Raw genomic sequence first — 22430 nt, 5'->3', positions numbered from 1 at the left:
TAGTCGGATGGTAACCAAGAGAAGAAAGGTAGTCAAAATGGAAGGGACTGCACTACTAGAAGGCAACATAGCAGACACTGAGGACATCTACTTGTACCTTGGAATCCCAAAGGCAAATAGGATCCATGAAGGGGTTGCAAGGAAAACCACGACCACCAAATACCTGCAGAGAGTAAAGCAAATGCTGAGGGGTCAGGAAGATTAACATTCAACACCTACATCCTGCTAGTCATCAGAGACCCCGCAAGGATAATAAGCTGGCCAAAGGAGAAGATAGAAGCTACTGGCATCAAGACAAGCGCCTTACCATGCATCGAGACCTAAGGAGCTTGAAAGGGAGTGACTAGGCTCCTTTAAGTTTCGCAAAGACGTTTCACCTCACGTCCCATATGCTTCTCTTGTAAAACAAAATGGTGGAGTCCCATGTATCTATTTAAACCTCAGTGGGAGCTGTCCCTTAAGTGGTTCATAGACCCTCTCATGCCCCTCATCACATAAGTCAAGGTATAAAAAACAGCATGGGTTATTAGCACTAAAGGTTTTGGGTGAAACCACTGTGAGAGGTTGTCTCCCTATCATATTACCTATTGAGGTCATGTGACACAAGATGTGAGTGGGAATTGAGGCACCTGGGAAGGGATCTGTCGAGGAGCGTGTCAGGCTACATTTCACTGTGTGTTATACTTGTATAACTATGCATGTGACAAATAAAGAACCTTGAACCTTGAACCTTGATCTCAAAACTGCATTGTATGTGGCAGACAGTTTTAAGCCACTCCCTCTGTTCAATGAGTTTTAGACACAGTGCACATAAATCCTGTTTCACTGCTCTTACAAACTCTTTGTCTTCTCTGTCCAAAATGTGAACATTAGCATCCTCAAAAGAGTGACCTTTATCCTTTAGGTTCAAATGTTAAGCTTAGTCTTTTCCTGTCGATGTTGCCCTTCTGTTGTGCTATGTGTTTATGGAGGGGCTGTTTGGTTTCTCCAGTGAAGAGGTCTGAGCACTCCTCACTGCACAGCATACACTACGTTGTTTAGTTTGTGTTTGGGAGTTTTGTCCTTTTGATAAACCAGTTTTTGTCTGAGTGTGTGGCTGGGTCTGAGGTCCACTGGGATATAGTGATTGGAGAAAATTTGTCTGATAAACCTGCTACATAAGAGGTGACAGTGCTGTTCCATTTGTTAGTGTTTCTCTTTAGTTGGTGTCTGACCAGGACAAGGGTCAGTTGTTAAGAGTCAACACCAAAAGGATAATGGTCACTTTTTACTGGATGCCAATTGTTACGGTCATGGGTTGCTAGAAGGTTCTCCCTGTTTGAGAATGCTGTGTTTTTCTTTTCTTCTTTCTCTCCCTCTCTCTCCCCTCTCCCTTTTCCTGTCTTTGAAGTTCCAGGTGCCGCGGCTGAGTAGCGTTATGGCTTGTTAGCCATAGGAGGCTCTGAGCGCCGTGTGTGTATAGCGCTTCTGTTTTCTTTCTACGTTTGGAATACTGTGATAGTGAGAGAGAGCAGTGTAGGCTGGTAGGGGTTCTCCGCCATTTTTGTTTGACCAAAGTTTTCTCCTGTTTTGTGGACAGCCAGAGACGTCAGGTATTGTATTTTTTTTTTTCTTGAGGGAAGTTATACCACGTGTTTTGTTTATAGGAAGGGGGAGTGTTTTTGTTTGTTATTTTGGCCTCAGAGAGCCTGATGCTTTTAGTTTTTCAGCTCAGCTGTTTCAAGTTTATTCATTTTTTGCTTGCCCCTCCAGGATTTGTGCATACAAATGCATACACTATTATATATTGTACATATATTTATTAGTTTCAGGTTGGCCATTCTTGTATTTTGCTCGTTTGTGTTGTTGTGTTTGCACATCTCTGTTGCTTGTGGGGCTCGCACACAAGAATTTCACTCGCATGTGCTGTGCCAGTGTGCCTGCACATGTGATGTGACAATAAAAGTGATTTGATTTGATTTGATTTGATTTGATTTTGATTTGATTTGATGTGGGTAAGAATGAAACAGAATTAGAGGCATATTTTAATGCATTTGAACATATTGCCATAGCCTTGCACTGGCCTAAAGAGGTTTGGCCTCTGCTGAGGCAGTGTAAACTGGTGGGTAAGGCGCAGGGGGTGTGTGCGGCTCTCACCGTTAAGGACAGTTTAGTGTATGATAGGGTACTGAGTGCCATTCTCAAAGCATATGAATTAGTGCCTGAAGCTTACAGAAAGCATTTCCGGTCCCTCCGTAGGCCCCCCACGCAAACCTTTCTTGAGTTTGCAAGGAAAAAGGAATATTGTTTGATAGGTGGAGTCAGGAGAGTGGTGTTGTAGATTTTACGGCATGATCCTGGGTCCTTTTGACCCAGCGTTTTGTGTTTTCTATTATTGTAATTTTGGTTCTGTTCTTCCTCGGTTAGTGTTCTTTTCTTTCTGCCCGTGTATATCTGTGTCTGGTCTGCATTTCTGAGTTTGTGTCATTACGTGTATGTGTTTCCTGTTTTACTTTGAAAGTCTCTGTCTTATGTCAGTGTGTTCTGTTTACGTTTCCCCTACCTCGTCAGCTGTTATGTCCCCCAGGCGTGTTTCCCTCCTGTTTCCCATCCCTGATTACTGGTATGTGTACTTATAGTGTGTGTTCACCCGTCCTAAACTAATTGGTCTGTGTTGTTTCCCTCGGTCTCCCTGTGTCTCTCTGTGTATTTCCCCGGACCTCCCTGCATCTTCGTTTCTGGTTTGTTTTGTTAGTTTTGGCCAGTTTAGGTTTTCCAGTTTCATGTCCACCCGCACCCGGCAGGGGGGGGAAATGATCCTTGGGGAGTCAGTTTTGGGACCAATCCTGGCCGAGAACAGGAGGGTGACTGCTGGTGGGTCGGTCCCTAAGTGTGCCCTGTGAATGCCAAAGTGGCGGCGGTAGTAAACTACCCTGTTCCTACCACCTGGCGGGAACTTAGGCGGTTCCTGGGCCTCGTGGGCTACTATCGGTGTTTCTGCTGGAACTTCTCAACCGTGGTGGCCCCTCTAACCCGCCTCTGTAGCCCAAAGGAACCTTTTTAGTGGACCACTGAGTGCCAACACATCTTTGATGGTGCTAAGTCCCTCCTGTGCAGTGCTGGCCGCCCCAGATTTCATTAGAGCATTCAGCCTGGAGGTGGACGCCAGTGCCATGGGGGCTCCAGAAGGGAACTGATGACATCAATAATCCAATCTCCTACTTCTAGAGATGGGCTCTACTAGTTCAGGAATACAACTTGGACATCAGACATAAAAAAGGGGTAGACAATATATTAGCGGATGCACTGTCCAGTGCACATCAGTTAACCACACAGAGCACTGGTTTTACTAGAGGTGGATTTTTAGGGCGTTACGGTCGGAGATTCTCCCTGTTGGAGAATGCTGTTTTTTCCTCCTCTCTCTCTCTCTCTCTCTCTCTCTCTCTCTCTCTCTCTCTCTCTCTCTCTCTCTCTCTCTCTCTCTCTCTCTTCCTGCCCTGTTTTTCAGGTTCTAGGTCCCATGGCTGAGAGTCCTTACGGCTTGTTAGCCATGGGATAAAAAAGGCGGGCATTCTGCAAGCTTCAGCCATTTGAAGTTTCACTTTACTGGACTTCTGTAAACTGAATCTGAATTTTCAGCTCCAAGAAAACTATAAAACACTGAAGAATTTCAAGCACATAACTAATTAACTTAAATCTTTCATTTATTATTCAGACTGGAGAATTGCAGGTTATCGGAGATCAGCTGTCTGGGCTTAGCACTGAAGTCCAATCCCTCCAACATGAGAGAGCTGTACCTGAGTCAGAACAACCTGCAGTATTCAGGAGTGAAACAGCTGTGTGGCTTTCTGGAGGGTCGAAACTGTAGACTGGAAACACTGGGGTAAGATGCCCTGTTTATGTTGTGCAGAAATGAAAGTATATAACATAAGTTTGAGTAAGAGAAAGGGTTTTCTACCCCAGCATAGACTTTCCCAGGGAGGCTGAGATGTGTGATCCCCCTATATTTGGAGCATTCCTTCCATGGTATGACAATATCCTCAGTTGAAGTCATCAGTGCTCCACCTGCACTATACACAGTGCAGGTGGAGCACCAGATTCTATCTGAGGCAATCTGAAAGTTTTTTTCCATGGCCTCCACGAACTCCTCCTTGACCCAAGTTTTTGTTACTGTGACTGCCCAAGCTGCGTTCTGCTTGGCCTGTTGGTACCTATTGGCTCCCTCCAAAGTCCCACAGGCTAACCAATCCAAATAGGACTGCTTCTTGAGCCTTATGGCTCCCTTCACCTCTGGTGCCCCCCATCTGATTTAGGGGTTACCACTATGACAGGCACCAACCTCCGTGTGGAGGTTGTAGCAGCTTCAGCAATGGAGCTGAACATGATTTATTGATGATCTATATACCCAGTTTCCCTTGGAATTCTGTTGAATCTCTGTCAGAGGGGGAGTTAATGATCTCGTGGATGGGGGCCTCTGCCAGGTGTTCCCAGTGCACCTTCACTATACATTTACTCCAAGCTGTCCAGCATCCTCCTCCGCTACCTTATCCAACTCATCACAAGCTGTTGATCAGTTGACAGCTCAGCGCCTCTCTTCACCAAAGTATCCAGAACATATGGCAGCAGATCTGATGATATGATAACAAAATTGATAACTAACCTGTGGCCTAGGGTATCCATGTGCACTGGACCCTGGTCCAGTGCTTAACCTCTTAAGCCCCAAGCCCACCTGATCTCCTGCCTTTTGCCCACGTATCAGGGGGCGTTGGGGCTTAAGAGGTTAACGCAGGTTTCTGATTGGCTTTCAAGCAACTACCTCGTTCTAAACACGAACAAGACTGAGACCATGATCATAGCTCCTCCTGAGCTACATTCTAAAATTAATCAGGTTCTTGCCTCTTTCAGTTCTTCTGTCAAGTCAAATATTCAGAATCTTGGAGTAATATTTGACTCTTCTCTGGGCCTTGACTTTCATGTAATATCTTTGTCTTGTTCCTGTTTCTTTCACTTAAGAAACATCTCTAAACTGTGACATATGGTCTCTTTAGATGAACTGGAAAAATCTCATCCATGCATTTGTGTCATCACGTTTACTGTAATTCCCTGTTTACCAGCTTGGATAAATCACATTTCTCTCTCCTCCAGGCAATACAAAATGCAGCAGCCAGTCTACCAACTCGTTCTAGGAAGCGTGCTAACATTACTCCCATCTTATATTCTTTACATTGGCTTCCAATAGTGTTTAGAATTTGTTTTAAAATTCTTGTTTTATCATACAGAGCATTACATGGCCAGGCCCCAGATTATTTATCCAAGCTTCATATAAAATACACTGCTGCTCATCGTCTCCGCTCATAGACTCAGAGTCTGTTGGTTGTTCCCCGTACACGACTGAAGACGAAAGGGGACAGAGCCTTTCAGTCTGTTGCACCAAGGCTGTGGAACAGTCTACCACCACAATTACATATGGTTGACTGTGGATTCTTTTAAAAATCAGTTAAAAACTTTACTGTTCAAACAAGCATTTTGTTGATCTACGTATTTTATATTCTTCACATTATTTAACTTACATTTAACCTTTTACATTGTGTATAAGATCGATTGATTGTACTGTTTATTTTAAACTTTCTGCACAGCGCTTTGTGACTGCCTGTCTGTGAGAAGGGCTTAATAAATAAACTTAACTTACTTTCTTATGGACACCATTATGTTCAAACATGGTGTTTGTCATGGACAAACTGTGGTTTGCGCAGAAGTCCAGTAACAGAACACTGCTTGGGTTCAGATCTGTCAGGCCGTTCCTCCCAGTCACACCCCTCCAGGTCTCACTGTCATTGCCTACATGAGCATTGAAGTGTCCCAGAAAGGCAACAGAGTCCCAAGGTTAAGTAGCCTTAAGCACCCCACCCAGGGACTCCAAGAAGGTTGGGCACTCTGAACTGTGGTTTGACACATAAGCGCAGACAGCATTCAGGACCCATTCCCTGACCCTAAGGTGCAGGGAAAAAAAAACTCTCATCCACTGGAAAAAACCAAAGGGGAAACTAGAATAGCCACCCCCAGCCCGATGCCTCTCACCAAGATCTACTCCAGACTGAGTCTAGCCAGGTGTCTGGTTTTGGAGCCCAAGCTGTGCATTGAGGTGAGCACAACTATATCTAGTTGGTACCTCTCAACCTCACGCAGTAGCTCAGGCTCCCTCCCCAGCAGAGAAGTGACATTCCATGTCTCAGTCACTAGTCTCACCAGGACCAATGGGAGACCCTATCAGGAGGGCAAAGCCCTTGACAACACAGACAACTTACCCACTGGGATCCCTGGGACACACAAATCCATGCACCACAATGAGGTAGCGATTCACAAAAGGGTGTATATATACAGTGGGATGCAAAAGTTTGGACAACCTTGTTAATAGTCATTATTTCCGTGTATAAATCGTTGGTTGTTACAATAAAAAATGTCAGTTAAATATATCATATAGGAGACACACAGTGATATTTGAGAAGTGAAATGAAGTTTATTGGATTTACAGAAAGTGTGTAATAATTGTTTAAACAAAATCAGGCAGGTGCATAAATTTGGGCACTGTTGTCATTTTATTGATTTCAAAACTTTTAGAACTAATTATCGGAACTCAAATTGGCTCGGTAAGCTCAGTGACCCCTGACCTACATACACAGGTGAATCCATTAATGAGAAAGAGTATTTAAGGTGGTCAATTGTAAGTTTCCCTCCTCTTTTAATATTCTCTGAAGAGTAGCAACATGAGGGTCTCAAAACAACTGTCAAATGACCTGAAGACAGAGATTGTTCACCATCATGGTTTAGGGGAAGGATACAGAAAGCTGTCTCAGAGATTTAAACTGTCTGTATCCACAGTTAGGAACATACTGAGAAAATGGAAGACCACAGGCTCAGTTCAAGTTACGGCTCAAAGTGGCAGACCAAGAAAAATCTTGGATAGACAGAAGCGACGAATGGTGAGACCAGTCAGAGTCAACCCACAGACCAGCACCAAAGACCTACAACATCATGTTACAGCAGATGGAGTCACTGTGCATCGTTCAACCATTCGGCACACTTTACACAAGGAGATGCTGTATGTGAGAGTGATGCAAAGGAAGCCTTTTCTCCACCCACAGCACAAACAGAGCCGCTTGAGGTATGCTAAAGCAAATTTGGACAAGCCAGCTTCATTCTGGAATAAGGTGCTGTGGACTGATGTAACTAAATTGAGTTATTTGGGCATAACAAGGGGCGTTATGCATGGAGGAAAAAGAACACAGCATTCCAAGAAAAACACCCGCTACCTACAGAAAAATATGGTGGTGGTTCCATCATGCTGTGGGGCTGTGTGGCCAGTGCAGGGACTGGGAATCTTGTAAAAGTTGAGGGACACATGGATTCCACTCAGCATCAGCAGTTTCTGGAGGCCAATGCATCTTTCAACAAGACAATGACCCGAAACACTGCTCTAAATCCACTAAGGCATTCATGCAGAGGAACAGGTACAACGTTCTGGAATGGCCATCTCAGTCCCCAGACCTGAATATTATTGAAAATCTGTGGTGTGAGTTAAAGAGAGCTGTCCATGCTCGGAAGCCATCAAACCTGAATGAACTAGAGATATTTTGTAAAGAGGAATGGTCCAAAATACCTTCAACCACAATCCAGACTCTCATTGGAACCCACAGGAAGCGTTTAGAGGCTGTAATTTCTGTAAAGGTGGATCTACTAAATATTGATTTCATTTCTTTTTTTGTGGTGCCCAAATTTATGCACCTGCCTGATTTTGTTTAAACAATTATTGCACGTTTTCTGTAAATCCAATAAACTTCATTTCACTTCTCAAATATCACTGTGTGTGTCTCCTATATGATATATTTAACTGACATTTTTTATTGTAACAACCAGTGATTTATACAGGAAAATAATGACCATTACAAGGTTGCCCAAACTTTTGCATGTTTAAATCCATGCATAGTTGAAATTTCAACGCCTTTATTTTTATATACACATACTTACATATATATCTCATAGGAACATCATCTTAATATTTCCATATTTAGTGAAACAGAAGTATACAGTCATTAATTTGTTTCACTCATTGTTCTGTTTATATTTTGGTATTTGTTATACTTCATTTAGAATTTTAATTTTCAGCTTCTGTGTTCAACTTCTACATTCTGGATCTTTTTCATCTCTAAACAGATAATACTTCCTATGCTTTATTCAGATTGAGGAGCTGCAGTTTGTCAGAGATCAGCTGCCTGTTTGCAGCTCTGAAGTCTAACCCTTCCCATCTCAAACATCTGGACCTGAGAGGGAACAAGCTGCAGGATTCGGGAATGAAACAGTTGTGTGGTTTTCTGGAGAGTCGGCAATGTAGACTGGAGACTCTGAGGTCAGAAACTGTGTTTTTGTTGTGCTGGCACTAAACTGACAGAAGACTGATATGATACTAAACCATAGTATTTTGACCGTTTCAGTCCAAAAGCTAAACATTTAAAACCCTAATATAAGAGAAGTCTTCGAAGTGATAATTTACTCTGACTTACCTTCTTTTTTTGTCAGGAAGAATTCAGACCAGGGCATTTTTTTTTATTGGTTAATCTCTGAAGTATTTCTGATAGTATTATGGCCATTGTAGGTAAAGCCAATAAAAAGAAAAAGAGAAAACCATTATAGGGACAGGAGGTATATTATAAAGTGGTACATTATTTACAAAAACAGGCAGAAAACAAGATCAGGGAAAACGAAAGATGTGTGGTCAGGAATGAAAAAGATCACAGAACAAGAACTATTAAACCGTGGGAAACCTAAATAGAGCCAATGTGTTTAACACCTTAAGTCTAGGACCCATCCAAACTCACCTCAGCTCAGGTACAGATATATGAAGGAAATACAAAAATACAATTAAGTACAATCAATGAAAAAAGTAAGATAATACACTATATACAATGGTAGCATACACAGTATGTGATGGATATAGTTGGAAATATGGAAGACAAACTATATAGCTTGGAAGGTCATGGAAGGTCCATTTTTACAGCACATCTTCAATCTTAGTTTGAGCCAGGAGAAGATACCATTACTCTGGAAAACATCCTGTTTTGTCTCAATATTGATGAACTCTGCCCCATCTGCCCTCTATTGCACACTTGTTACCTTAACATCTTACGTCATTACTTTTTTTTTTTTTTTTAAACTCGGCTTGGCCAGTCTTAGGCTCCAGAGGGCTACCTCTCTTGACCGATGGCAGTTTACTTTCTCAACTTTTAAGTTGAGGAGTTACCAAATTGTGTTTTGTTGAAAATCATGTACTATGATTATGTATTTCATCTGGATACTGCAACTGAGCAGAAAAAAAATATGGTGTCTTTAAAAGTATTGCTTTCTTAAAAAATACGAGTAAGCCATAGTATAATTTAGCTTATTTGAAAGCAAAGAAAGTTATAGATATTTCTATAGTTTGAACACCTTAACACTAATCTGGCTGCCTTGTTCTTGACTAACTGAAGTCTGATCAGATCTGTCTTATTAGCTGCTGACCAAATGATTGAACAGTACTCTAGATGAGATAATACTAGTGCATTAATGACACCTTTCATAATTGAAAAAGTAATATAAAAGGAGCATTTCCTAGCCATAGCTATGCACTGTCCCATTTTCTTAATAACACAGTCAATGTGCTGAGACCATGAAAGGTGGTGGTTTATAGTAACACCAAGTAATTTAATCTGGGTCACCTGTTCTAGTACCATTGGGGTGATTGTGGCTCAAGAGTTGGGGGTTCGCCTTGTAATCGGAAGGTTGCCGGTTCGAGCCCCGGCTTGGGCAGTCTCAGTCGTTGTGTCCTTGGGCACGACACTTCACCTGTTACCTACTGGTGGTGGTCAGAGGGCCCGGTGGCGCCAGTGTCCGGCAGCCTGGCCTCTGTCAGTGCGCCCCAGGGTGGCTGTGGCTACAATGTGGCTTGCCATCACCAGTATGTGAATGTGTGTGTGTGAATGGGTGGATGACTGGATATGTAAAGCGCTTTGGGGTCCTTAGGGACTAGTAAAGCGCTATATAAATACAGGCCATTTACCATTCCAGCTATGGAAAGATTTAGTTGTGGGTTAGTTGTGACTAAGCGTACTCTACTTCCTATTAACATAGATTTTAGATGTTTAAAATCATGTTAATTTTACTTAGCCAGTAAAACACGTTCAGCAAATCTTGTTGCAATACGTTGGTCAATTCAGAGTTGCCACTGGCTGAATAAAACATGGTGGAATCATCAGCATACATTACAAGATGAGATTTATCCAAGACATACGGCAGATCATTTGTGAAAACTGAATAGAGAAGTGGACGCCAAGCCAAGCCAAGAAGAAAAAGACATGGTGAGATATTTTTGGAGGCCCAAGCCTGAGTTGAACACCATTTCTAACCTTGGAGAAATGGTAAATATGGTGGAGGGCTTCATATACCTGGGTGTTCACCTTATTAATAGACTGGACTGGAAGTGTGTCATTGACTCATTGAGGAAAGACTATTGTAGTCTCTGCTTCTGGAGGAAGCGTAATTTAAAAAAAAAGTATAAAAAACATTTACAAATAATTTTTAATGTAGTGCAATCTGTTGCTAGTGAAATTTCCTTTGCAGCTATCTGTTGAGATAACAGCTTCAGAGTCATACCACCTTTCTGGTGGTATGACGTGCAATATACTGCTAACAATATTCAGCCCATCCAAATAATTGAATTCAGGTGTTCCAATCACCTCCAGTTCCCCAGGTGTACAAAATCAAACACCTAGACATGAAGACTGCTTTTGTAAACATTTGTTACAGAATGGGTTGCTTATAGCAAAGTGAAAGTGCTAAAAATTGATTCTGTTTATCTGGACATAGGATTTTCAGTGGAAGAAGCATTTCGTCACTCATCCAAGTGACTTCTTCAGTCTCAGCTGACTGCAGGTTTCCAACCTTACAGGGAGTGCAGAATTATTAGGCAAGTTGTATTTTTGAGGAATAATTTTATTATTGAACAACAACCATGTTCTCAATGAACCCAAAAAACTCATTAATATCAAAGCTGAATGTTTTTGGAAGTAGTTTTTAGTTTGTTTTTAGTTTTAGCTATTTTAGGGGCATATCTGTGTGTGCAGGTGACTATTACTGTGCATAATTATTAGGCAACTTAACAAAAAACAAATATATACCCATTTCAATTATTTCTTTTTACCAGTGAAACCAATATAACAACTCCACATTCACAAATATACATTTCTGACATTCAAAAACAAAACAAAAACAAATCAGCGACCAATATAGCCACCTTTCTTTGCAAGGACACTCAAAAGCCTGCCATCCATGGATTCTGTCAGTGTTTTGATCTGTTCACCATCAACATTGCGTGCAGCAGCAACCACAGCCTCCCAGACACTGTTCAGAGAGGTGTACTGTTTTCCCTCCTTGTAAATCTCACATTTGATGATGGACCACAGGTTCTCAATGGGGTTCAGATCAGGTGAACAAGGTGGCCATGTCATTAGTTTTTCTTCTTTTATACCCTTTCTTGCCAGCCACGCTGTGGAGTACTTGGACGCGTGTGATGGAGCATTGTCCTGCATGAAAATAATGTTTTTCTTGAAGGATGCAGACTTCTTCCTGTACCACTGCTTGAAGAAGGTGTCTTCCAGAAACTGGCAGTAGGACTGGGAGTTGAGCTTGACTCCATCCTCAACCCGAAAAGGCCCCACAAGCTCATCTTTGATGATACCAGCCCAAACCAGTACTCCACCTCCACCTTGCTGGCGTCTGAGTGGGACTGGAGCTCTCTGCCCTTTACCAATCCAGCCACGGGCCCATCCATCTGGCCCATCAAGACTCACTCTCATTTCATCAGTCCATAAAACCTTAGAAAAACCAGTCTTGAGATATTTCTTGGCCCAGTCTTGACGTTTCAGCTTGTGTGTCTTGTTCAGTGGTGGTCGTCTTTCAGCCTTTCTTACCTTGGCCATGTCTCTGAGTATTGCACACCTTGTGCTTTTGGGCACTCCAGTGATGTTGCAGCTCTGAAATATGGCCAAACTGGTGGCAAGTGGCATCTTGGCAGCTGCACGCTTGACTTTTCTCAGTTCATGGGCAGTTATTTTGTGCCTTGGTTTTTCCACAAACTTCTTGCGACCCTGTTGACTATTTTGAATGAAACGCTTGATTGTTCGATGATCACGCTTCAGAAGCTTTGCAATTTTGAGACTGCTGCATCCCTCTGCAAGATAACTCACTATTCTTGACTTTTCTGAGCCTCTCAAGTCCTTCATTTTGCCAAAGGAAAGGACGTTGCCTAATAATTATGCACACCTGATATAGGGTGTTGATGTAATTAGACCACACCCCTTCTCATTACAGAGATGCACATCACCTAATATGCTTAATTGGTAGTAGGCTTTCGAGCCTATACAGCTTGGAGTAAGACAACATGCATGAAGAGGATGTGGACAAAATTGGCCCAGGACCATGACAGTAACCCCCCCCCCCCTCAAAGGCTGGCTCCAGACAGCCCAACAAGAAAAACAGCCAGAAAAAACAGAAAACAACCCGACCAGGGCGGGCGGCGGGGGTCTAGGACGGAGGGCTCGAGGCAAAACAAAACAGGAGCACCAGAAGGCCAAAAGACAAAAAGGAAAAACAAAACACGAGACCCAACCCAAGAAAACCAATGAAACGAAACACACCACAGCCCAAAACAGTCCAAAACAGAAGAGTTCAGGGGGCCAACCGTGCGGACGGCAACGGCGGCGACGTGGATACAGTTCGGGAGGCCGGCTGTGCGGACGGCAACGGCAGCCACTCAGGCGACGGTGGTCCGGGGGCCGGCCGTGCGGAAGGCAGCGGCGGCCACTCAGGCGATGGCGGTCCGGGGGCCGGCCGTGCGGAAGGCAGCGGCGGCCACTCAGGCGATGGCAGTCCGGGGACCGGCCGTGCGGAAGGCAGCGGCGGCGACGAAGGAGACCACGGAGCAGTTCAGGTGGCCGACCCCGACGGCGGTGACGTCCAGCAGGTGGCCCGGAAAATGGCCGGCGATATCGAGGTGCAGAACGAGGCTTGGGCGGCGGCATAACAGCCGCAGGACCAGGCGTAGCAGAAGCAGAGGCCGGACCAGGCGTAGCAGAAGCAGAGGCCGGACCAGGCGTAGCAGAAGCAGAGGCCGCACCAGACGAGGATGAAGACTCTGATGAGGCCGGACCAGACGAGGATGAAGACTCTGACGAGGCCGGACCAGACGAGGATGAAGACTCTGATGAGGCCGGACCAGATGAGGATGAAGACTCTGATGAGGCCGGACCAGGCGACGACGAAGACTCGGATGAAGCTGGACCAGGGGACGACGAAGACTCGGATGAAGCTGGACCAGGCGACGACGAAGACTTGGATGAAGCTGGACCAGGCGACGACGAAGACTCGGATGAAGCTGGACCAGGCGACGACGAGGCGGCCGCAGGTGGCGGCTGGACAGGCTCCTCGGGCCCTCCAGCTGATGCGGCGTGAGGCTGAACGGGCCCCTCGGACCCTCCAGCGGAGACAGGAAGCGGAACGGGCCCCTCGGACCCTCCAGCGGAGACAGGAGGCCGAACGGGCCCCTCGGACCCTCCAGCCGACGAGGCATGAGGCTGGTGTGGTTCTCCGGAACCACCAGCTGACGAGGAAGGCTGCTGGACGGGCTCCTCGGGCCCCCCAGCTGAAACAGGAGACAAAGGCCGGAGCGGTCCGTCGGACCCTCCAGCGGAGACACGAGACGAAGGCCGGAGCGGTCCCTCGGACCCTCCAGCGGAGACACGAGACGAAGGCTGGACGGGCCCCTTGGACCCTCCAGCAGAAGCCATCACAAAGCCAGCAGGCATGGAGTCCACTGGCAGACATGAAGGAAATGTGTCAGACAACACTGACACAGGGCACTTCCCAGGTGGCTGCTTAAACTCCAGGGGTCCAGAATCAGCTGAGGACTGGGACCTAGCCTCTGGGGAAGCCCTGGAGCGGCAAACAGTGCATATGGCGGCTGAACCATGAAAAGCACCTTGAGTAGGACTTAGGCTTTCTCCCTGCATGGAGTGAACGAGTGGAACCGGTAATGCTGGAGCCAGAGCTGCGCTACAGGCGGCACTGGAGCTACTGGGGCCTGCGCTACAGGCGGCACTGGAGCTACTGGGGCCTGCGCTACAGGCGGCACTGGAGCTACTGGGGCCTGCGCTACAGGCGGCACTGGAGACTGAGCTGAGGGTGGCACTGGAGACTGAGCTGAGGGTGGCACTGGAGACTGAGCTGAGGGTGGCTGCGGGGGAGCTAACTGGGCTGAGAGTGGCTGCGGGGGAGCTAACTGGGCTGAGAGTGGCTGCGGGGGAGCTAACTGAGCTGAGAGTGGCTGCGGGGGAGGTGATATGCTGTTCACAAAGTCATCTGCCGCACAGAACACCGCCCCTGAATGAACAGTCATACAGTCCGCAGATGGAAAACAGTCCTCACTCACCACAGCCGGTGAATTAGAAGTCCGAACGTCCAGCTGTGGGGTGGCACGCTTGCGGCGCGATCGGCGTTTCCTCCCCGCAGACGGCTCCGACGGGCCGGGCAAGATCGCATCCGGCGAGTCGGGCAGCGAGGCGGGAGTGGCTGAGAGAAGGTGGGGTGTGTGCCGGAGAAAAGCCTGCATGGTCGGAGGAAGTGAATTTAGTAGCCATGGCAGGCCGGAAAAGAGCCGTTGTAGCCGACCTTCCACGGCGCGGCGAAGCTCGTACGGAGGATTCTCCAGCCACAGCCGGAGGAGGATCTCCACATTGTAGCCGATGTCATCCTGGAGCTCCTCGGACGGATTGACTGCCGCTGGGTCCATGGTGGCTGGTTCGTTCTGTCACGGTTTGCGGGGCAAGCCGTGTGGAGTTGAAATAGGACCCAAAATGCGGCAGCTCTGGTGCAGATGAGTGTTTATTTGACAACCGAAAATACAAACAGCAACGGTGTGGGTACCATGAAACAGGAAAACCTAAACTGGGTAGAACTAATAACACAAACCAGAAACGAGGATGCAGGGAGGTCCGGGGAAATACATACGGGAAGACGCAGGGAGACCGAGGGGAAACAACACAGACGAACCAGCAACTACCATGACAGAAGACACAACTTAAATACACTCAGAGAACACAGGGAGATTACACACAGGTGGGGAACACAGGTGACACTGATAAACATAACGAGACAGGGCAGGAGTGAACACAACATGACGCATACTGACGAGAGACTGTCAAAGTAAAACAGGAAGTACACAGAGGTTCAGACAGGAGGAGAGAGAGCACGGGGAGAACACAGACATAACAGGCTGGGGGAAACATGGACTAAACACAAAGAGAGACGAGAGCTCATAAATACACAGAGGGGCACAAAGGGGGTAAGTGTCACAAAGGGAAAACACTTAGGGAACACCACAACAGGACACCTCAGAAAACATGGCCTAAATAAGGAGTGAAAATACAAGGAACCAAGAATACTGGGCCAACATGGCCCAGGACCATGACAAAAATACTCATTTGCCTAATAATTCTGCACTCCCTGTATAAACAGTACATTTGCATAATGACAAACTAGAACCACTGAATGAACAATGAGCTGTGAGGTCAGTTTCATGATGATTAGCATTTAAATTGTCATGTCCATGGATCACTAGCCATGAGTACCATTCACAGACAGTTAAGAATTGCTGAAGTTACAGCATTGTAAGATGGTGAAATGGTCACTAAAAAGGCTATGCCCAGATGAACAGAATCAATTCTTTGGGATTTCCTTACGTAGATGATTGAGCATGCATCAAGACAAAGTGGAAGTGATTGAACATGGCAGCAAATGAAGTCAGAGTGGGGTTAGTGGTTTTTCAGGAGTTGAGATTGTTCCCCTTGTTTCAGTGAAAGGAACTCTTAATGCTTCAGCATAACAAGACATTGAATTCAATTCAATTCAATTCAATTTTATTTATATAGCACCAAATAACAACAAAAGTCGCCTCAAGGCACTTCATAAATACAGAGAAAAACCCAACAATCATATGACCCCCTATGAGCAAGCACATTGGCGACAGTGCGAAGGAAAAACTCCCTTTTAACAGGAAGAAACATCCGGCAGAACCAAGCTCGGGGAGGGGTGGCCATCTGCTGCGACCAGTTGGGGAGAGAGAAGGAAGACAGGATAAAGACATGCTGTGGAAGAGAGACAGAGGTTAATAACAGATATGATTCAATGCAGAGAGGTCTATTAATATATAGTGAGTGAGAAAGGTGACTGGAAAGGAAAAACTCAATGCATCATGGGAATCCCCCAGCAGCCTACGTGTATTGCAGCATAAATAAGGGAGGATTCAGGGTCACCTGGTCCAGCCCTAACTATATGCTTTAGCAAAAAGGAAAGTTTTAAGCCTAATCTTAAAAGTAGAGATAGTGTCTGTCTCCTGAATCCAAACTGGAAGCTGGTTCCACAGAAGAGGGGCCTGAAAACTGAAGGCTCTGCCTCCCATTCTACTTTTAAATACTCTAGGAACAACAAGTAGGCCTGCAGAGCGAGAGTGAAGTGCTCTAATAGGGTGATATGGTACTACAAGGTCATTAAGATAAGATGGGGCCTGATTATTTAAGGCCTTGTATGTGAGGAGCATGAATTTGAATTCAATTCTGGATTTAACAGGAAGCCAATGAAGGGAAGCCAAAACAGGAGAAATGTGCTCTCTCTTTCTAGTCCCTGTCAGGACTCTTGTTGAAGCATTTTGGATTAGCTGAAGGCTTTTCAGTGAGTTTTTTGGACATCCTGATAATAATGAATTACAGTCGTCCAGCCTGGAAGTAATAAATGCATGAACTAGTTTTTCAGCGTCACTCTGAGACAGGATATTTCTAATTTTAGAGATGTTGCACAAATGGAAGAAAGCAGTCTTACATATTTGTTTAATATGTGCATTGAAGGACATATCCTGGTCAAAAATGACTCCAAGGTACCTCACAGTGTTACTGGAGGCCAAGGTAATGCCATCCAGAGTAAGAATCTGGTTAGATACCATATTTCTAAGATTTTCAGGGCCGAGTACAATAACCTCAGTTTGATCTGAATTAAGAAGCAATGACAATGTTATGCTCCCAAATTTTTGGGAAAAGTTTGGTGATGGTCCTTTCTGCTCCAACATGACTGCTCACCAGTGCAGAAACGAAGACACATAAAGATATGGATAAGTGAGTTTGGTGTGGAACAATTTGACTGGCCTGTACAGAGTGCTGACCGCCTGAGTTCTTGAAACAGCTTTATTACTACAGTCACAGGCAACTAAAATACAAAGAACTGAAGTAAACATACACTGAGAAATATTAGCAATGAAACTACACTGGACACTAACAGGACACACAGCTGGCGAAATAAGGGAGATCACGACAATGCACAGCTAGAGATACAGACAATATAAACAGGAGAGGAAACAGGGGAAGCAAAAATGATCATGATGCATGCAGGACAAGTGGCTATCAGAATAAAACAGAAAACAGATGATATACACAAGGAAAGGGGAAACAGACACTGATTTTGACTAAACATGGAACCAGAGAGAGACAACAAGGCCAGAAAAAGTATAATTAAACTCAGTACTACAAAACAATAAAACAGAAACTTAACACAAGACACTGACAAAATAAGGCTGAAAGTACAGATTGCAGAGACACAACCTCGACACACAAAAAGAAAGTGAAAAACAGAGACAAAACTGACAACACAAGAAGGGACATGGGGGAAGCATAATAACAGAAACCTAAACCTAGATAACAAACTAACCTGGGGATACACAGAGGGATTACAAAGAATGAAAATGAAATGAATGGAAATGCTTTTGGATGTCCTATATTAGTCCTATATTAAATGTCTTTGTCATTCTGCAATATAATTTCCTTAATTCAGATTGATGGGCTGCTGTTTGTCAGAGATTAGCTGTACTCCTTTGGGCTCAGCTCTGAAGTCCAACCCCTCCTATCTGAGAGAACTGGACCTGAGTCACAACAACGACCTGCAGGATTCAGGAGTGAAGCAGCTCTGTGGTTTTCTGGAGAGTCGGCACTGTAGACTGGAGATTCTGAGGTCAGACAAGTCATTTTTTAAACTTATGATATAAAGACTGTGGTGACACAAAGCTCATGTTATAATAATTCTCTTAGATTATATATTAGAGGTGCAAGGTCGGATGACAGAATGCAAAAATAGCTAAAGAAATAATGGTTTCTGGCTGCTTGAAAGATGTGCAAAAACCAAACATCAGTGTATATAAAAAAAAAAATCTAAATATGAGGAATCACAGAAAAACAGCAAAGGTCAAACCTAAACAGTGCATGGAAGATACAGAGGCCATAACAAAACAACAAAAGGAAAGAAATGAAAAACAATAGAAAAAAAACAAACAAAAGACTGTATGTACACAAAGAAGGCTGAATAAACAAAATGAAATAGATAGGGAATGTGGCATGGAGAAACACCTCTTGACAGCGCCAAATCACAACTACTGTCACCTCAAGGCGCTTTATATTGTAAGCTAGACCCTACAATAATAGATACAGAGAAAAACCTAATAATCATATGACGTCCTGTGAGCAAGCACTTTGGCAACAGTCGGAAGGAAAAACTCCCTTTTAACAGGAAGAAACCTCCGGCAGAATCAGGCTCAGGGACGGGCGGGGCCATCTGCTGTGACCGGTTGGGGAGAGAGAAGGAAGACAGGTTAAAGACATGCTGTGAAAGAGAGACAGAGATTAATAACAGATATGATTCAGTGCAGAGAGGTCTATTAACACATAGTGATTGAAGAAGAGACACCCAGTGAATCATGGGAATCCCCCAGCAGCCTACACCTATTGCAGAGAGGTGACATTGATTTCACTAGAACCAGTTTTGGATTAGATTAAAAACCCCAGGGACTTCACCCCTGACCATTGCCTACTTCATTCTGCAGAGGATCCCCATAGCTCCTCTTGTGATTGGTGGGTCCAAAAGAGGGTGGATCCATGTTGCTCTTTCAGATTGAGCCCAGGGAGGTCCCATGGGCCAAAGCTGGGCCAATTAAAAAAAAATAAAAAAAATAAAAGATATTCATTTAAGTTATTTAAGGTAAAAAACATGTATCTCATAGGAAAATAGCAATAGCCTCAAAAGACATAGAGATACACCTTTCAACACTTTTCAAAGCATTTCTTAAAGAATTTTGGCATGTGCTGTTTGGATTTTTCTTTTTCTGAATTTATATATATTCTCTAAACTTTCTTGTGTGCGGAAGAGATATGAAACACTGAGTAATTTAATTTAGAAACTTTGTCTAATGAATTTATGTTCTTTCTTCAGACTGGATAGCTGCAGTTTGTCCGAAATCAGTTGTGCAGCTCTGGCCTCAGCTCTGAAATCCAACCCCTCACATCTAAAAGAGCTAGACTTAACTGACAATAAACTGAAAGATGCAGACATGAGGCAGCTGTGTGATCTGGTGGAGAAACCAAATTGTGGACTGAAGACTCTGAGGTCAGTGGATGGTTTAAGTGTGCCCATGTTGCTTTACATTTATTACTAAATGTATGTATTTTCTTTTAATATTTTCTGTAAACCTATAGCCTATGAGGCTGATTTTCCCCATGTAATTGTGAGATATTTGTATAGCTTTGTAGATAGCTGGATCAAGTCACAGATTTGTAAGTAATGTTTAATTCCTGCCACCTGAAAGGCTTGTAGCGCATAACCTATTGATACAGATAGCTTAATCATATTTAAGATTGAAACATTAATTAACTGTAGAACTTATTTGAGCAGTCTTGTAGCATTACGTCGATGATGGTTTGGGGAAAGTGACTATTGAAGCCAGAATGATCAATCTGAATAAAAGAGTCTAAAGTGGAGGTCGAGCTGTCATACCTTCAGTCAAGCGAAGGCTAGTTTGACTTTGTCTGCTGATGTCTAAATATCCCCCCTCCACTGAAAAAAATTAAGTCGTTTCCCATGTTCACAAATGTCTATGTATATTTGCAGGTGGAAGCTCTGATAAACTTGTGTATGCTGACAGAGAGTGACCTGTGTCCTGATGATATGGAGAGGCTGAAGAAGCAGTAGCTTGTGTGTACAGATCCTGTGAATGGGAAAGATCACAGATTTTTGAAGATAGAAGACCTCAACAAGCACAAAGAATTAGATGGAAAGGTCATGTAAAATGTTAAAAAAAATAATCTGTTGCACTAATTACCATGAAATCCAACTTTTAACTGTAATGTAATAGGATGATGGTGTGATTCAACTTGTGTTATCGTAATGAAAACAAAAAATAAGGATGAAAAGATAAATGAAGGTTGACATTGGTTATAAGCTGATTAAACCTTTGATCTATAACTGTACAATAGGGAAGTGAAAGCGCTGCGGATATCTTATGTGGAGATGGTCAGTGGAGAGGTGCCATCAACATTATTTGTATTTACATGTTCAATTTTATTCTGTTCTTTCTCACAATAAACTTCTGTCTACACCAAAAAGCTGCTGGTGTCCCAGAATTTTAATTTTAACTAACACAGCTTTAGGTCCCTTTAATTGGACCCACAGGCAGATTTGGTTTGCTGCAGGACACTCAGCTATCTTCACGTTTAACAAAATGACACATCTGACAGATTAGCAGAGTATAACAGAGTGGAACGGGAAGCACACTGATCAATGGTAAATTGTTTTCACAGTCACAGTGATGGAAATATGTTGGTCACTGATGCCCCTTCTTCCTTTGGGCCATTCAGACTGCTAACAAACTCACCTCTCCTCACCAATCTGTGCCATGGTCTGAGTGACCCTCATCACTCAGGACACTGACACACTCACACCAAGTCCTTTGCACTACCTCCAAGCACTTTGCTCTCCAGTGTGTGCCTTTGTCTTGTTTTGTATGTGCTCCTGATGTCTTACTATTTATATTTTATTCCTGCAAAGTTGGTGTGGATGTTTCGCTCTTAATTTTATTGCAATATAGGCGCTCTTTGCAGTGAGCTAATTTTATTTTGAAATTCGTTTTAATTTGAAAAACAGTTTCGGGAAGTGACAGGAAGTCAGCCATGTTTTTAGTTCCTAGCGGATCACATGTGGGGATATTTGACCCAGCGACATCTGCCTTTTGTTTGTGCCATCGACACCACCGTCTGTAAGTTTTAATTTGTATTGAATTGTAGGATTGTATTTTATGTATATTTTGTGGAAACAATTGCTGTAGATGAAAACTTTAGTAGTTGTGTGCTAACGCTAATGGATGTGTATTGGAATCTATTTTTGTCGTGCTAATGATGCTAAGTTAATTTTAGCTATGTTATTTGTATTTCAGTTTCACTCCATGAGGAAATACTTACTAATTAAAAGGAGTTGGACGCTACATCCTGACTTCGCGCGTTATTTCAAGTGGAGTTAGGCTACTGCTGAATTGTGTAGCGTACACACACAAGGAGAGCAGGACAGTAAAAAGACGGTTAGCAGCTGGCAAAACAACTCTATGACAGCAAGCTATGTCAACAAACATGGACGAAGAACACCCCGAAGGTGCAAGACCTAAGGGATTAAAACTAAACAAAAGAATCAAATATTTGATATGATACGACATAGAACAACAAGAGCCATTGCTGCCCTCCAGGTGGACTGAAAGGAACACAATTGGAATGAGGTTTTTGCAAATGAAGATTCAAATAGTGCATATGATGCATTCTTATCAACAGTAATTTCACTATATGAAAAACATTGTCCTTTAATGAAGATCACTACAAAGCATCACAGATCAAATAAGCCATGGATCACAAAGGGGATACATGGGGCAAAAAAGTATTTAGTCAGCCACCGATTGTGCAAGTTCCCCCACCTAAAATGATGACAGAGGTCAGTAATTTGCACCAGAGGTACACTTCAACTGTGAGAGACAGAATGTGAAAAAAAAAAAATCCATGAATCCACATGGTAGGATTTGTAAAGAATTTATTTGTAAATTAGGGTGGAAAATAAGTATTTGGTCAATAACAAAAATACAACTCAATACTTTGTAACATAACCTTTGTTGGCAATAACAGAGGTCAAACGTTTACTATAGGTCTTTACCAGGTTTGCACACACAGTAGCTGGTATTTTGGCCCATTCCTCCATGCAGATCTTCTCGAGAGCAGTGATGTTTTGGGGCTGTTGCCGAGCAACACGGACTTTCAACTCCGACCACAGATTTTCTATGGGGTTGAGGTCTGGAGACTGGCTAGGCCACTCCAGGACTTTCAAATGCTTCTTACGGAGCCACTCCTTTGTTGCCCGGGCGGTGTGTTTTGGATCATTGTCATGTTGGAAGACCCAGCCTCGTTTCATCTTCAAAGTTCTCACTGATGGAAGGAGGTTTTGGCTCAAAATCTCACGATACA

The 22430-nt window shown here is 43.9% G+C and overlaps 1 protein-coding gene across 1 annotated transcript in view; it reads left to right on the top strand.

Moving 5' to 3' along the window:
- Nucleotides 1-21918, top strand: part of LOC308386193 (NACHT, LRR and PYD domains-containing protein 3-like) — a 38197-nt gene extending 16279 nt beyond the window's left edge. The window contains exons 6-10 of the mRNA XM_080865555.1: nt 3695-3862; nt 8216-8383; nt 17941-18117; nt 19369-19542; nt 20044-21918. Coding sequence (XP_080721681.1) covers nt 3695-3862; nt 8216-8383; nt 17941-18117; nt 19369-19542; nt 20044-20056 — 700 coding nt within the window. The 3' untranslated portion in view covers nt 20057-21918. The remainder of the gene's footprint in view (nt 1-3694; nt 3863-8215; nt 8384-17940; nt 18118-19368; nt 19543-20043) is intronic.
- Nucleotides 21919-22430: the final 512 nt, after the last annotated feature.

The sequence above is a fragment of the Rhamphochromis sp. 'chilingali' genome, assembly GCF_963969265.1.
Source record: "Rhamphochromis sp. 'chilingali' genome assembly, chromosome: 18".
Classification (NCBI taxonomy): Eukaryota; Metazoa; Chordata; class Actinopteri; order Cichliformes; family Cichlidae; genus Rhamphochromis; species Rhamphochromis sp. 'chilingali'.
This window is presented reverse-complemented; position numbering and strand designations above follow the sequence as displayed.